This window comes from Miniopterus natalensis, chromosome 9, assembly GCF_054644295.1.
Source record: "Miniopterus natalensis isolate mMinNat1 chromosome 9, mMinNat1.hap1, whole genome shotgun sequence".
In the NCBI taxonomy this organism is placed as follows: domain Eukaryota; kingdom Metazoa; phylum Chordata; class Mammalia; order Chiroptera; family Miniopteridae; genus Miniopterus; species Miniopterus natalensis.
The window spans coordinates 48,252,444-48,268,412 of record NC_142089.1 but is presented as its reverse complement, the minus strand read 5'-3'; the positions used below and the strand labels follow the sequence as shown (position 1 = coordinate 48,268,412).

Here is a 15,969-nt window from a genome sequence, read left to right as displayed (position 1 = left end):
CTCCAAAAAAATTCAGAACTATCCCTTCCAATCTGATTTGATTAGTTTTTGGAGAATTTATAGCCTAAGGGCATTTTTGAAACCAACAGAATATCAGCCAACGACTAGTGGAGCTTAGCATCTGAATGTGGTTAGGGAAAGACACAAAGGGAACCTTGCCAAAACCAGTCATCCCAGGTGACTGTAAGCATACCCAAGGTGGCATCCTCTGAAGAGGGGCTTCACATTAAAAGGGAACACAGACTTCACTAAAATAATTCAGCTAGGCACTAAACAAGTAAGTATCAACAAGTCCTAAAGGAGGATGGGGACCTGTACCCAGAATTGTTATATTATCTAAGTGCCTAGTATCACCACTTCCAAATAAATTACAAGACAGGCAAAGAAACGAAAAGAATGATCCATACACCAGGAAAAAGGAAGGCAAAAGACACTTCCTGTGAAGCAAGTAGATGTTGGATTTGACATACAAAAACTTCAAAGTAGCCATTATTAATATGTTCAAAAAACAAAAGAAAGCCATGGTAAACTTAGTAAAGGAAGATATGATGATAATGTCTCATCATATAGAGAATATCAATAAAGAGAAATTATTTTTTAAAATACCAAATGGCCTGGCTGGGTAGCTCAGTTAGAATGTCGCCCTGATAACGCCAAGGTTTCAGGTTTGATCCCGTCAGGGCACATACAAGACCAATGAATGCATCAATAAGTGGAACAACAAACCGATACCTCTCTCCCTCTCTCTCTCTCTCATGCTCTCTCTCTCTCTCCCATTCTCTCTCTCTAAAAAAAGCAATTAATAAAAAAAATTTAAATACCAAATGGGTACAGATGGATTACAGAATTGTACACCTGAAAGCTATATTATTTTATTAACCAGTGTCATCCTCATAAATTCAATAAAAAGGAAAAATACTAATTTATAGTTTATCTAAAAGCTCAGATGTGACCTCACAGTATTTTGAAAATAACACTGGAGTACACTTTTTTAAATTAATGATGGATACATTTCAATTTTAGGACATAACCTCTTCTTTAAAAAAAAAAAAATAGCCAGTTTTTATAATTACTATTTCAAAAGTTTTCCAGTTAACACCATAAAATATAAGTTTATATTTCCCATGTTCATAAATGACTCAAAATATTTTAAATGTGCTAAATTACACAGACTACACAAATAAATAGGCAAACACACATTAACAGAATTTGAACTTGTCTCAAATATATTTAATCTATAAAACACCTATTCGGATAAATATGGATTAAGCTATTATTTAAAAGTAACAAACCACTTTTTCTTTCTATAATTCTCCATAAAGAGGGGGTGGAATTCCGTCCCCTCTTTATGGAGAATTATGGAAAGATATATAGGCAGTTCACTTCATTACACATCACTGGATAAATATTGTGTTGACTGGATTAAAGATAATGTTTAACCTTAATTCTGTGAAGTTAACTAAATAGTCCATGGATGAATCTTGAGAATATCATGCTAAGCAAACTAAGGCAGACAGAAAAAGTCAAGAACCATATGACTTCACTTATATGTGGGATATAAAACTGACAGCACTATGGTGGTTACCAGAGGGAAGGGGGTTAAGGAGCAGTAAAGGGTAAAGGGGGTCAAATATATGGTGATAAAAGATTTGACTTTGGGCGGTGGGCACACAATGCAATATACAGACGGATGTATTATAGAGTTGTACACTTGAAACCTATATAATTTTTTTAAAATATGTTTTTATTGATTTTAGAAAGAGGAAGGGAAAGGGAGAGAGAAACATTGATGAAACGTCAATCGGCTGCATCCCACACACCCCCTACTGAAAACAAGTGAGCAACCCCAGCACGTACCCTGACCAGGAATCGCACTAGTGACCTCTTGGTGCACGGGATGACACTCAACCAACCGAGCCACACTGGCCAGGGCAAAAACCTATATAAGTTTATTAGCCAATGTCACCTCAATAAATTTTTAAAAATTGTCCTTGATGTACAAGGAGAGAAAATCATTTCTATGCCATTGACTGAGTCCAATCACATATATTAATTTTATTTTCTCCATCATAACTAGTCAAATGATAGTTTCTTGAAAATAAACAAGCAAAAGCATTTTAACTCCTTTCCCCCAAGATAAGCTAATAGTGAGCAGAAGTGATGAGATAAAAAGTAAAGTAGGAGGTCACAAACTCAGATGCTTTCCAAGGCGGTGAGGCAAATGAACTAAATGTGTGAAGCAGCTTTATGTAGCACGATAGAGAGTGGTAGGTAGGTCAGTTGCAAAAGAACAGGGCACACCTTGCCCAAAAAATCCTAACTAAAAAACACAAGCAACTTGTGGTTTTCTTGTAGGAAAGATAAACATCTTTATCAATTAGCTTACTGGGATCCATAGTACTTCAAACTTAGTCCAGGTATCCAAGAACCTGGTTGAATTTAAAGAAAACATTTAAAAATCAAACGTACTTTCATAATTTAAATAAATAAGAAAAATTTAAACCTCTTTTAAATTAATTCAACATTCAACAAACAAAAATTGGGCACTTATTTCATGCTAAGGCATTATCGATATCCCTTAAGATAAGAAAGATATTGGTATAGTTTTGTTCTTGTTTTTGTTTTGTTTTTTAAGCCTCACCTAAGGATATTTTTTCCATTGATTTTTTGAGAGAGTGGAAGGGAGAAAGGAGGGGGAAGGGGGAGAGAGAGAGATTGGAGCCAGGGATTAAACCTGCAACTGAGGTATGTGCCTTGACTGGGAATAGAACCCAGGACCCTTCAGTCCACAGGCAACGCTCTAACCACTGAGCCAAACCAGTCGGAGTGGTATACTGTTTTTAGATAGCAATGCAAATTAATTTTTTACTACTAGAATAATTCTATACTTTAAAAAACACTTTTTAATCCAAAGATTATTCATCTATATAGCTATAAATCCTTTATTTAATTTAGGAGAAAATACTTAATCAAGAAAATTTGAATGAAAGACAGTGCGTCTAAAATAGAAACCAAACCCACCACTCCGACTTGGTATTCAGCTCTCTCTTTAAACCTATGAGTAAGTTCCCAGGACATTTATACTTCCTTTGTTTTGTTTCAGAAAAACAAAGTTATAAAGGAATCATTTATAAATAAGATGGAATAATAAGTATGATTAGCTAAATTCTCTGGTATTTTCAAGAATTTTCCATGCAACTAAAATATATGGTTATCTCCAGTAATTCTATTTTAGGTATATACCCAACAAAACTGAAAAGTTATATACACAAAAAGTTGTACAAAAATATTCATAGCAGCATTATTAATAATAGCCAAAAAGTAGAAATAACCTAAATGCCTATAAACTAATGAATGGTTAAACAAATTTGGTATATCCATACAATGGAATAATATTCAGTCATAAAAAAGACGTGAAGTACTGATACATAATGCAACACAGATGTATCTTGAAAACATTAGGCTAAGTGACAGAAGCCAAACAAAAAAAAGCCATATATCATTTGCTCCCATTCATATGAAATGTTCAGAATAGACAAATCCAGAGAGAGAGAAATAGATTAGTGTTTGTCAGGAGCTGGAGGAATGGGGAATGAGTGCTAACAGATACAGGACTTCTTTTGGGGTAATTAAAATGTTCTGGAGTTAGAGAATGGTTGCATAATTCTGTGGATATCCTAAAACCACTGAATTGTACACTTAAATAAATTTAAGAAAATAAAAGGGTAAATGTTATGGCCTGTGAATTATATCTCAATAAATCCATAAAAAAGATGGCGATTGCAACCTGTTTATTGAATTTCTAAAAGATTTCATATTTTACTAAAGAGCGATAGGATCCAGTATACCTGTGTGTGCACGTGCATACGTGTGTGTGTATCCCTGAAAATTACTCTTGAGCCAACACTGTTTCAAGGCATCATTTTCACTATAGTTTGCAAAACAGAAGACAAAGCAAAACAATTTTTTAGATGTAAATATATTTAAAAAATTAAAACACCTAAGAAATGCAATCTATGCATATGAAAAAGTAAATTTATATGCATAACAAGTAGTGGCAACATGATCCAGAAGCAGCAGTTAGTGTTTATTTTCCCCCTAGTTTGGGTTGACACCGTAGTGGTAGTTTATTCCTTTCAGGGAAATTGTGTAAGATACGTACAGCATGTTATGAGTAAGTTATAGAAGACTGCATAATTGGAAAATTAATTCCAAGTAACAACATTTCCTCTAAAAACATATTTATTATTAAACAAACTAGTTTAAACTAGTGGACAATAAAATGTGCCTATAATTTATTAAGTCCAAGATATATAGTCAACTTGCATAAAATTACATACGGCATTTTTAAAACGGCCTATTTCTAAAATATCAGTAACTGAGGCAATTGGGATTTCCACAGGAGATAAACTGCCATTAATTTCCATTTTATGGAGAAAAGTTCCGCCTTAAGAACATTACAACTATGTTATTAACAAACGCTATAGCATAGTTTAAAAATCAAAATGGTGAAACGTATGTGTTTGGATATTCTTTTATGGGTACCAGCCCTATAGCAGCATTTCAGATAGTGATGTAAAATCTAGTTAACCACATTTCCAAATGACTTGGGTTTTTATTTTCTAGAAATACATATCACATGTACGATTTAGTTAAGAATATGAATTTCCATTATAAATGAGAACCTACCATACTGACAATGCAAAGGTATAGGAAATAAAGTACTTGGATAGTCTAGTACTTTATTAGAAATATATCTACTAACTCCACAAAAACAAATTTTACATGTAAGCAAAATACTAGAAATTTCTGACTTGGGAGAAATATAATAGAGTGAATGGCTTCTCTTCACCTCTAGCTGTAAAAATCCCTTTTGCCTGTTTATTTGACCCGTCTCTGTTCATGCAATTTAGTGAACCCTCAAAATAATTTACACATCTTTAGACAGAATTCACATCTACATCAGTAAACAGCCAGTCCTTTTATATTTTCAGTGCCTTATCAAAATATGCGTAACAAAGTTTTTCATTCTATGAGGCAGGAAGATGTTTCCTAAGTATTTCTTTGGATGATGAGGATATAGAATCTGGGAAGGACACCTCAAATTCTATTAGAAGGTCACCGCGCTGGTCCGGGTTTTTGGGAAACGGCAGCCCATATCCAATAATTCTTCTCCTCATTCCGGGTTTCACAATGTCATTTACTGACATAGGTATGGTTCTTCCATCCATTGTTGGCACATTAACCGAGCAGCCACACAATGCCTACAAAGCACAAGATAAAATTAACAAACTTCAAAACTTAGAAGTGTAAAGGATAATACCACTATGGCAGAATTTTAATCTCCTAAAGAATATCAGTAATTATGAAACCATATCCCCCATCAGAAAATCCCTTTAGGACATGCACAACCAGGCATGTTACACAGGAAGGAAAGCAGAAGGGGAAGGAAAGCAGAAGGAAAAGAGAAGGACAGGGTATTGTTCACGCTGCCCTGAGCTGAAAAGGATAGTTTGGGTCTGCTGTTAATGGCATTCAAGACGCAGGGATGGGATGGGAGAAATAAGGGAGAAATTCAGGACTGGAAAGAACAGGATAGGAGCAACTACCTACTTCTCTGGAGGGAAAATGTTAGAACAAGAAATACATTTATTGTTTTAGTCAACAAGTGTTTACTGAGTACCTACGACATGCCACACGTTGCTGATAGATGTTGGGCATGTATAGGGACCCCACCTTAAGAAATGCACAAGGAACACAGAAGCAAACTAGTCATTATAACACAGTATAATGCCGGCACAACAGTATGTGCAGATGTCTTTTGTGAGAGAAGGGAGGCACCCAGCTTACCCCCTTAGCTTCTGGGAGTACAGAATGCTTAAGATAAGCATTGGACCAGTAGCTGGTATTGAGACAGAGTGAGGAACAATAGTGTTCCACAGAGTAGGACTCAGACAGTGACACAGGCATATACAAGATAATAATAGAGCAAACTTAGGGAAATGTGTATACGTTTATGGGTAGCAATTAGATTTAAAATGACCTTTTATGTTAAGCTAAAGAGCTTGGACTTCATGATAGATGCTATGTGGAGTCATTTAAGAATTTTATGCAGGGAACTGACATGGACATATTTGCAGGATTATAATCTAATTTGAGAAATAGTGCTTAAAAAGAACAAATAAAAGTGTATGTATTAAAGTAGCACCCTTATAAATTATTTTGTCTTTTAATATATTTTTTGTTATATAATTACTCCAAATTAACAATTTTTGAAAAAATTTTATACATGGACTAGACTAAGGTGGATTGCAACACAGATCTCATAAGCCATACTTGTAAAAACAGAGTAGAGTTAACTTGTTATTAGCCTCACAGTACATAACCCAGTTAGCACTTAAAATTGGCATTTAAATTGTTATGGGTAACTAAACTTAGAATACATAATCCCTTTATTATTAAATTTATTGGGGTGACATTGGTTAATATGATCATATAGGTTTTAGGAATATATAATTTTATCCATAAAAGAGGTATAATAGTAGTAATACCTCAGAAGGTTCTTAAGAGAACTTAAAAAATAATGTGTAATAAGCATTAAATAAATCTTAGCTATTATTTAAATTCCCTAAAATCAAATGTATAATTGTTTGGTTTCAGAATCCAAGGTGTTGCTAACTTACCTCTCGTAAACTAATTTTAGCAGTATAAATTATATTTGATCCATCTCTTTTAAATTTTGGATGATCTTTATCTTTAATAATAAAAACAATGTCTGCTGGAATACTAGTTGGTGTTTCATCTCCTTCCCTTGGAAAAGTAATTTTGGTGCCTTCTTTCCACCCTTTTTTAATCTCAATGGTGAGAATTTTGTCCTCAGATCTATAACTCCTTCCATCGGGGTTTAACCTTTTCCGAGAAATCTTCATCCGTTTTGTACAACCACTATATATTTCTTCAAGCGATACTCTAAGTTCACGAATAATTGGAGGGTCTTGTCTGAGGCGGGATGGCCCCACAGAATTCCTGTCTCTTGGATATCCATTCATGCTGAATCCAAAAGCACTAAAAGGATCTCCATCTACTTCCATTTCTTCAGAATCTCGACCACCACCCATCCGTCTGCCAAAGAAAATTTCAAAGGGGTTGGAACCTCCAAAAAATGCTGCAAATGTGGCATGAGGATCGCCATGAAAGGTGTACCGGAAGGTACCTCCTTGTCCATCCGTACCTCCTGCCCCGCCTTTCAACCCTAGATGAAGAAAGAAGCATGATTAGAATAAAGTTAGCAACTCTTGGAAGTTAAATTTTCAAAAATTGTATTACTAATAAACTTCGGCCAACTTAGGTGGTAATTTATTAATATTGGCCAGAAATGCCATTATAACTAAATACAGAACAGCTACATAATGAGTCCATCCAAAGTTAAAATTTTAGCTTCGGATTCTTCCTCCAACTACCCAGCTTTAGTGATAATTTATCCCTGAATCTCTGTTCCACAGATACATAAGAAAATAAAAGTCAGGAATCTCTTATCTCATAAGCTACTGGTTGACAATCTGAAGTATATAAACTTAAGTTTTTAACAGACATCAATCGAAAAGTCTTCAGTAATCAATGAAAAATGTATAACCTAAATCTTTAAGTACCATTATCATCAATGAGCACAGCCATCAACAATATGAAATACCACATTCATACTAACAAGTTTTACTTCAGGTCATCTTTTACTGTTTAAGAAATAAAACATGACTCTTCCTGTGGCTGAGCAAGTCTAATAATATAAAAAATGTTTTTTAGATACTAATATTGTTATCACTATTCCAGATAACAAAATTGTTCATCTAGGCATACCATGTGATAGCATTAATTTCAATAGCATTTAAAAAGAAAACTAAAATCAAGAGCTGTAAACCCTCTAGACATGTAAGGCATTTGGACTGGTTATGTCTGTCTACTGTGGACAGTCCCCTTTAGACACCAAGTTAGTAACCCTCTGACCCTGTTCTCTAAGGCTCAACTAAGTAATATGTAGCTTACAAGAGATTACATATTTGAAGCATCATGACCACTGCATAGCAAAGAAAGATTCTACTACAACCCACAAACAATAGTATAGTGATCTTTTAAGGGACCAATACTGACAAGGATTTATGTCATTACAGTATCAGTAAACTTTCTGAATGAGCCTTATGGGCATTCCTGACCAAAGAAATGAACAGGCACAGAATCTAAAAATTATAAAACTGATAAATTCAAGAGATTAAGAGATTCCAATATGTTCAAACAGTGAGTAATTTGAGGGGCAGGAAATATTTTATTCATTTCTGCATTACTCATGCATACAGGGCTGAAAATGACAGGCGCTCACGTTTATTGAGTAAAGGGAATGATCTATTCTTAAAGTCTCCTAAACAGAAACTTTAAAAGGTATCTTGAGTGTCAGCACAGAGATGGGGCAGAAACAAAAGCAATATAAAGTATAATCACACATACACATATATGAGATATTTAATAATAAAAAATTCTACTGGAATCACTAAGCATGCTTTCAGAGAGACTTGGTTGTACATGCTGTATTCTATCTGAGTTCTTCTGTTAAAAGATATACATGTACTCTACTTCACCCAACAGTCTTAGCTAGTGTTTAGATTTTTACCTTCACCCATGAATAGAAATCTGGAGAGATCAAGAGAAATCTAACCTGAAAATTGTCAAAATATGTATTGAATGATATATCCAAATAGCAGTTAGAGATATTCCTCAGAGGGACAGAATGACAAGTATAAACAGGACAAAAACTTTTAACATGCAGCCCATCCAAAACTTTTTTTAGTTACATTTTAACGGCATAGTTATAACTTCAAAGGTTAAAAATAAAAAGAAAAGCTAGTGACAGATTTTTTAAAATGATAGACTATGTATACAACTCAAGGTCATGGCCGATGTGACTAAACCATTAAATTATTTCAATCATTTCATCTTTCATTCCACAAATACAACACAGTATAATCATTTAACAGAGCTAATAAAGTAAATTGACTAAATTAGCTGCCCAATCTAGTTTAATTTTGTTGACAAGACACAATTTAAATGTTTGAACCCATAATGAATTCAGGAAAAGAAAGAATATTTTAAGTTGTTATATCATGGGTTTGGCTTTTCCCTAAAACCCATTTCCTCCTCTGCCGAAAATAGTAACTCAACTAGGATTACAGAGTCCCGGAGAAGATTTATATACTGTCTAAAATGACATGTAGCAAAGCTGGCAAAAAGCCTCCAACAGAGCTTTGAAGTTTTCCTGACTCTAATCAACTGCATTGCTCCGATAAATGACAAGAAATGACAGAAAATCCAACCCAAATTCACACTGCTACCATATAACATGAATTATTATGCAAGTATCACTTGCAATGCCGAGCACTTGAGCTGTAACAGGCATGTCATCAATTATACAGTCAACTCTTTTATTACGTACTTTTCAACTGCTCATGGAAAATTTTAAAAGTCAACTGGATTCCCTCTGGAACCCAAAATGCTTCCCATTTTCCTTTGTGTGAATAAGGGATGCACTCTAGAATCAGCGTCTGCCTATGCCTTAGAAAGACTGCTATTATTTAAGAAACAACCAGTTGCCCTCGCTGGGTGGCTCAGTTGGTTGGAGTGTCACCCTGTGCACCAGAAGGCTGTGGGTTCAGCGCCTGGTCATGGCCCCTACGGGAGGGAGGCAGTCTCTGTCTCTCTCTAAAAGTCAGTGAACATATCCTCAGGTGAGGATTTAAAAAGAAGAACTGAGGAACCAACGAATGTACACTCCAAAAACAAATAAGCGTTTGGGATACTAATCGTGCAAAGATTTCCATCAGTTAGCTGACTAAACTTTATCAAAAGCAGCAGCATTGGAGAAGAATTAGGACTTCAAAAAAAATTGTACGACTTTAATAATTCTCACTTTAAGGAGATCTAATATTTAAAAATCCAAATTTATAGCAAGACTCAGAGTTACTAGCATGAGAGCCTTTAAACAGTTTTGATTCATAAAAATCCAATTTATTTATTTTTAGAAATATATAGTAAATAAAAAGATCCAGTTGATTAAAAAAAGAACTGAAGAAGCAAACTAGTATAGACATTAATGTACTAAATAAAAGCCTGATCATATAAATACTTTCGGTATTTAAAGTAAGTTATTGATTAAACCATAAACAATAAATTAAAAAAGAAGACATAAAGAAATGTTAGAGACCTGGAATACTATAAGGATGCATTATTGAAAAAAATTGGTTTTAGTCTCTTAATACAAACTTGTGTTAACATCCACTGAACAATTCAGAACTAAACCTAAAACTTTTTGGGAGAGATGGATTCAAAATCCAATTTTAAATTTCTGTAGTTCTATGATTTTTGTTTTCAAATGATTTGAAAATTTCTGTTTTTTAAAATAACGTTATTTACTACATACCATAAAATTAACCCATTGAAAATATACAATTCGATGACTTTAGTAAAAGTTATAGAGTTGTGAGACTATCACCACAATACAGTCATAGAACATTTTTCTCTAGTTTCTATTCGTAGCTAATCCCTGTACCTACCTCTAGCCCTAGGAAACCACTGATCTGCTTTCTTTCTTTACAAATTTCCCTTTTCCATGTATTTTATATAAGTAGAATCATAGACTATATAGTCTTTTACATCTGACTTCTTTTATTTAGCATAGTTTTTGAATTTTATCCATGATGTAGTAGGCTTCATAAAATCGGTCCTTTTAATTATTAAGTAGTATTCCGGGGTGTGTGTGTGTGTGTGTGTTAGACTGCACATACATAGTATATATCACATTTTGTTTATCCATTCACCAAATGATGGTACTTTTGACTTGTCTCCAGTTGGGGAACATAACAAATAATGTTGCTATGAACATTCACATACATGCCTTTGTGTGAACCTATATTTTCATTTCTCTTTTATAGATTCCCAGGGGTGGAACTGCAATGTCATATAGTAAATTTAAAACATCTCTATTTTTATCCAACTTTTAAAAAACACAGCATTTAAGGCCCTGGCTGGGTAGCTCAGTTGGTTAATGTCTTCTAGATACACCAATTTTGCGGGTTCCAGTCAGGGCACATACAAGAATCAACCAATGAATGCATAAATAATAAGTAGAGCAGCAAATCAATCTCTCTCTCTTTCTCTCTCCCCCTTCCTCTCTCTCTCTAAAAATCAATCAATGAAAAAGAAAAAAATTTAAGCCCCAGCATTTAAAATTGTGGATATTAGAGATTTTCAAGCCATGAATAAACTGGATCACTGGTTCTCTTCTTTTCTAAATACATAATTTAGCACAGTCAACTCATACACTTCTCAGGTCATGGTTCCTTCCCACTGTCCCAGGCCTTGAAAGGGTGCAATAATTGAAAACCAAGTATCAGGTAAATTAGTAACGACTCCTGTCATAAAATTCTGTTTTGTTACTGCTCCAGAAACCCATAGGGCTGTGGAACCAGGCCTGCAAGCATGAACAGACCCAAGAAAGGCAAAGAGAAAAATGTTTTCCCACACTTTCAGAGTATAACTAATGGGAATTTTTTTTTAAAGAATTAATGAGACATTATGAATAAAAAGCAAATATAATGCTTTTCTGTAAAGGAAGAATAATTTCTATAAAAGAATCAAAAACAGTAATATTTATTTTAACTGTATTTTCAAGTAACAATTAGAGAATGTTTCTGAATAATTATTTCAAAGCATAATATATTTGAAAAGCTTTGAAATGTATTATTTAAAAACTTTAAAAACGTATTCTCCCCTCATTGTTACCCAACTCTATTGCTTATATAAATTATCTGAGTCAAGAAAAAAAAAATTCAGGGTACATAGATGATCCTGCTTTAGTTTTGTTTTGTTTTTAATTCACTCACTGATGACAATCAGTAAAAATCAAACTGAAGAAATATCACTCAAGAAAAACACCATTAAAAGGCAATGTTAAACCACGAAAAATGGATCATTTGGTGACTTGAAAATTCTGAAGACAAATTATCAGTGAGATGTGGATTAAAGCAGTGGGTTTGTTTTTCCATGGGAATTTGTGGGTTTCTTTTTTAAATTTTTTAATTGAATTTATTGGGGTGACACTGGTTAATAAAATTATATAGGTTTCACTTGTGCAATTCTATAATACATCATCAACATATTGTATTGTGTATTCACCACCCCAAATCAAGTCTCCTTCCATCACTATTTATCCCCCCTATTTGTGGATTTCTCTACAAAATTACAAAATAAGTTCTTCGGAAATAGTACACTGTTAGTAGTACCTGAGAATCCTGCTTAGCTTTTGTGATAAACTGAACCACAGAATTTTGAGTAGTATGGCCATAGGAGCAAGCAGAATTGAATTAGCAACTATTTGTCTTTTTCAATATTTACTTTATAAGAACCTGACACTACAAGTCCTCATCACACCAAAACTAGCAGCAAAAACTGCTATTTTTGGCAACTCAGATCAAAACGAAAAACAAAACAAGGAGAAAAATCCTCAACACAATCACCCTGCTTATATAAGTTTAATTTTTAACTTAAAATGAAGTCACTGTTTCACTGTATTTTAGGATATGTTTCTAATTAGAAAAATTTAACATTAAATGCAATAAAGGGAGCAAAGAAATAACAGAAAAGTTTTCATACCTACAGTAATTTAAAAGAGAATATTTTGGGTGAAAATAATAAAATAACTTAGTCCTGATTTAAAAAACTGAAAACACCAGAAGCTGTAGGAATTAAAGTATTTTTCTTGTTGTTAATTAGCAATTTAAAATAGACTTACTTTATAGCTGCATGTATATGGAGATGATGACAAACTTAATTTAAAAACCAGAGTGATAAAAGAATCTTAAAATACCCCATTTAACTGTACTCAACTAGTTTCTAATCTCACAATGCAAGAAACAAAAGTACAGCAGGGAGAGGAAAGGGAAGTTGTCATGCTTTTCTCTATACCTAGACAGTAAAATTTCAAAAGAAACAGTGTTACCTAAAAGTAAATCAATAATTGTACAAAGTGGCCATTTTAGGTAAAAAATTGTATTTCTGATATCTCATTTTCTTGGCACACAATTACTGTTTACAATTAAGCTAAAAACTTGTTCTGGTATTTTATGACATCAGGAAAATTCTTTCCTCTCCAGGCGGAATGCCAAAAACAACTAGAGCTAAATGCCTGGGCCTTCTCCTTCTCAGAGAGATGACTCTCTTGTTCAGGCGAAGCTAGCTTTGCTATAAGAAAGGCAAAAACTTCTTTTGTTTTTGTGACTAAAATATAATATAACTACCCAGAATGTGAACTGCTAATCTTAAGATTTTAAATGACCGAAGGATCTTTACTGGCAGGAAACTCATCAAAAAATAAAACAGGTTGCATAAGACTTTTGACACAATTCATTAACGTGTATGAGAATGTAAGGTTTCTTTTCAAATACACAATGTTAACATGATAAATCTAATGGTAGAATAGGGATATTACGAAATGCCAAAAATCTATAAAAAGGTAAACAAGAATCTTTGATTCGCAGCTATGTAATATTCATTCGTATGATCAGAGATAAAATTTTGTTTTTATCTATTATTTATCTTTGTACTTTGATAGGTCTGAGAATTTAATTTAATGATCACCAGAAAGCTGAGAGAGAAAGGGAGAAAAAAGAGAGAAAGAAAGACAGGGCTGGAGAGACAGAAGGATATACACGGAATACTTACCTTCCTCCCCAAACTGATCATATATTTCTCTCTTTTTAGGATCACTCAACACTTCATAAGCTTCTGCGACCTCTTTAAATTTTTCCTCTGCCTGAGGAGATTTGTTCTTGTCCGGATGAAATTTGAGGGCTTGTTTTCGGTAAGCCTTTTTAATATCTTCGTCTGAAGCTCCTTTTTCAATTCCCAAAATGCAGTAATAGTCTTTCCCCATTTCGAATGCCTTGAAACGAACTTAGAGTCCCCTTTGTGAAAGAAAACAGCGTCCCCAGGCTTAGCAACACAGCGATTCTATGGAGAATAAACCAAGCAGGGTATTTTTAAAGTTAAAGCTAATCAGCAGTTCAGCTTTGCTGTCTTAAGGCAGCAAGCAGACAGCATATCCGTATTTAATTCCTTCCCCACAGCTCACTTACAGATAAATATACACTACACGGGAGACAGCCTCCTTCTAGGTCCTCCCATTTTCACTACGTGTCTCTGTACTTTCTAGAACAGCAAATGCTACAGGACGTCACTTCCCCAGCCGCTGCTAGTCAAAGTACTGAGCTAGGATTTCTCCTCCCCCATGATTAACTATTCATTTTCCTTCTGGCTCTGCCCTTTTATTTCCCTTTTAGGAGGCCAAGTAGGTTAAGAAAACAATGTTTCGGCGTAGATGTCATAACTAAGCTCTTTTATTTTTTACTCCATTCTAGGTGAAAAGCAACAAAAATAATTATAGCTATTAAGCAATCCTATGCTAAAGTAAAGTCATTATACAAATAAAAGTGCCCATCTGTTATTTTAGGGATCGTCATTTTGATTTCAACTTATTCAAATGTAAAATATACAGTACTAAAATATGGTTTAAGTTAAAATTTTCAAAAAATTTGTGTCATTTTCAGAATTCCTGGGGTCTATCAATCAAAAATGCCAGGAAGTCAATATACCGATTTCACATTGGGCTATATCATAAACTTCAAAAGCAGTATTTTAAAATAAGTAAAAGACTTGAATATTATTTTAACTAATGATTTTAAATAGTTAAGTAAAGGACTTGAATATTATTTTAGCTAATGATTTTAAATAGTTTTTTGTAGTATACAAAAGTTAATAGTTCTGGCAAACTAATGTTTATGAAATCTTCATATCTGATTTTAGTTACTTCAACTAAAACAAAATGAGACACCCCCCAGTTCCTTAGGGTCACTAAAGACCTTTTGTGTTGCAGGAAAGACAGGAGAAAAGTATCAGGTTACCAACAGTAAATGCTCATGTTTCTTACAAGACCTTAACTGGACCAGCTTAAAATCTGGATATGCTATTTATGGGGCAAAAATATGAGAAATATTTTTCTTTTAAAAACATATTTTTCCTAATTATAAATATAAATTATTGTTAAAGATTTTGGAAAACAGAAAGAAAAAAGATTAAAATAAAAACCTCCCTATCATATCCCTGCTAAAGTTAGTGTATTTCCTTCTAATCCTTTTTTTCTTATGAATATTTAGGGTTATGTATTGTAGTTTTGTATTTTTTATCAACAAGTTTTATATCATATCATTTATATACCCCTTTGATGCCTTTATATATATATATATGAGAAATATTTTCAATGTATATAACTAATATTTTATTTCTTATATGGTTTCCTCATGTTTTCAAAAATGTCCCCATTAATATAATATTGGAAAGATATATTAATAAGAAAGTGGCAAAAGAATTGCATAGAAAAAAGAATTGCATAAAGCTTTATACTTAATTATCTTAAGTCTGTAAACTTAAAAAAGAACATTTATGAGGAAAAGTAAATGTAAATATATGTTTAGAATATAATGAAAAGATGATGAAGTGTTAATCTCTAAAGATATGGGAACACCTACTGTATATGCCAAACAGCTTTACATTAATGATTCAGCAATTCTTTCAGATGTCCATCTTTGTGCATTTTGACAGCTTAGGGTTTCCTATTTCTCAAAACTCTCTATTTTAAAAACACTTTGGTATTAGAAATTTAAAACATCTATCTAGCCTACTTACAGATTATATAGGTTTCTCAGCTATTCAGCAAATATTTTAGTCCCACCAAAAAATACTTAATGTCAAAAGATAAATTTTCAAATAAGAAAAACATTGGGGGAAAAAAGTCACTTTAAGACTCCTACTTAAAATCATATTGCAAATTGGAGTCCAGTGCAGGGGTCTGCAACTAGAGTAGGGTAAAATATA

At 33.4% G+C, this 15,969-nt stretch overlaps 1 protein-coding gene across 1 annotated transcript; it reads right to left on the bottom strand.

The window, feature by feature from the left end:
- Positions 1 to 4,066: 4,066 nt before the first annotated feature.
- Positions 4,067 to 14,231, bottom strand: DNAJB4 (DnaJ heat shock protein family (Hsp40) member B4). The gene is made up of 3 exons (XM_016216820.2): positions 13,762 to 14,231; positions 6,684 to 7,252; positions 4,067 to 5,264 (listed from the first exon to the last, which is right to left on the bottom strand). The coding sequence occupies exons 1-3, from the start codon at positions 13,970 to 13,972 to the stop codon at positions 5,031 to 5,033; spliced, it is 1,014 nt and encodes a 337-aa protein (XP_016072306.1). The 5' UTR covers positions 13,973 to 14,231; the 3' UTR covers positions 4,067 to 5,030.
- Positions 14,232 to 15,969: the final 1,738 nt, after the last annotated feature.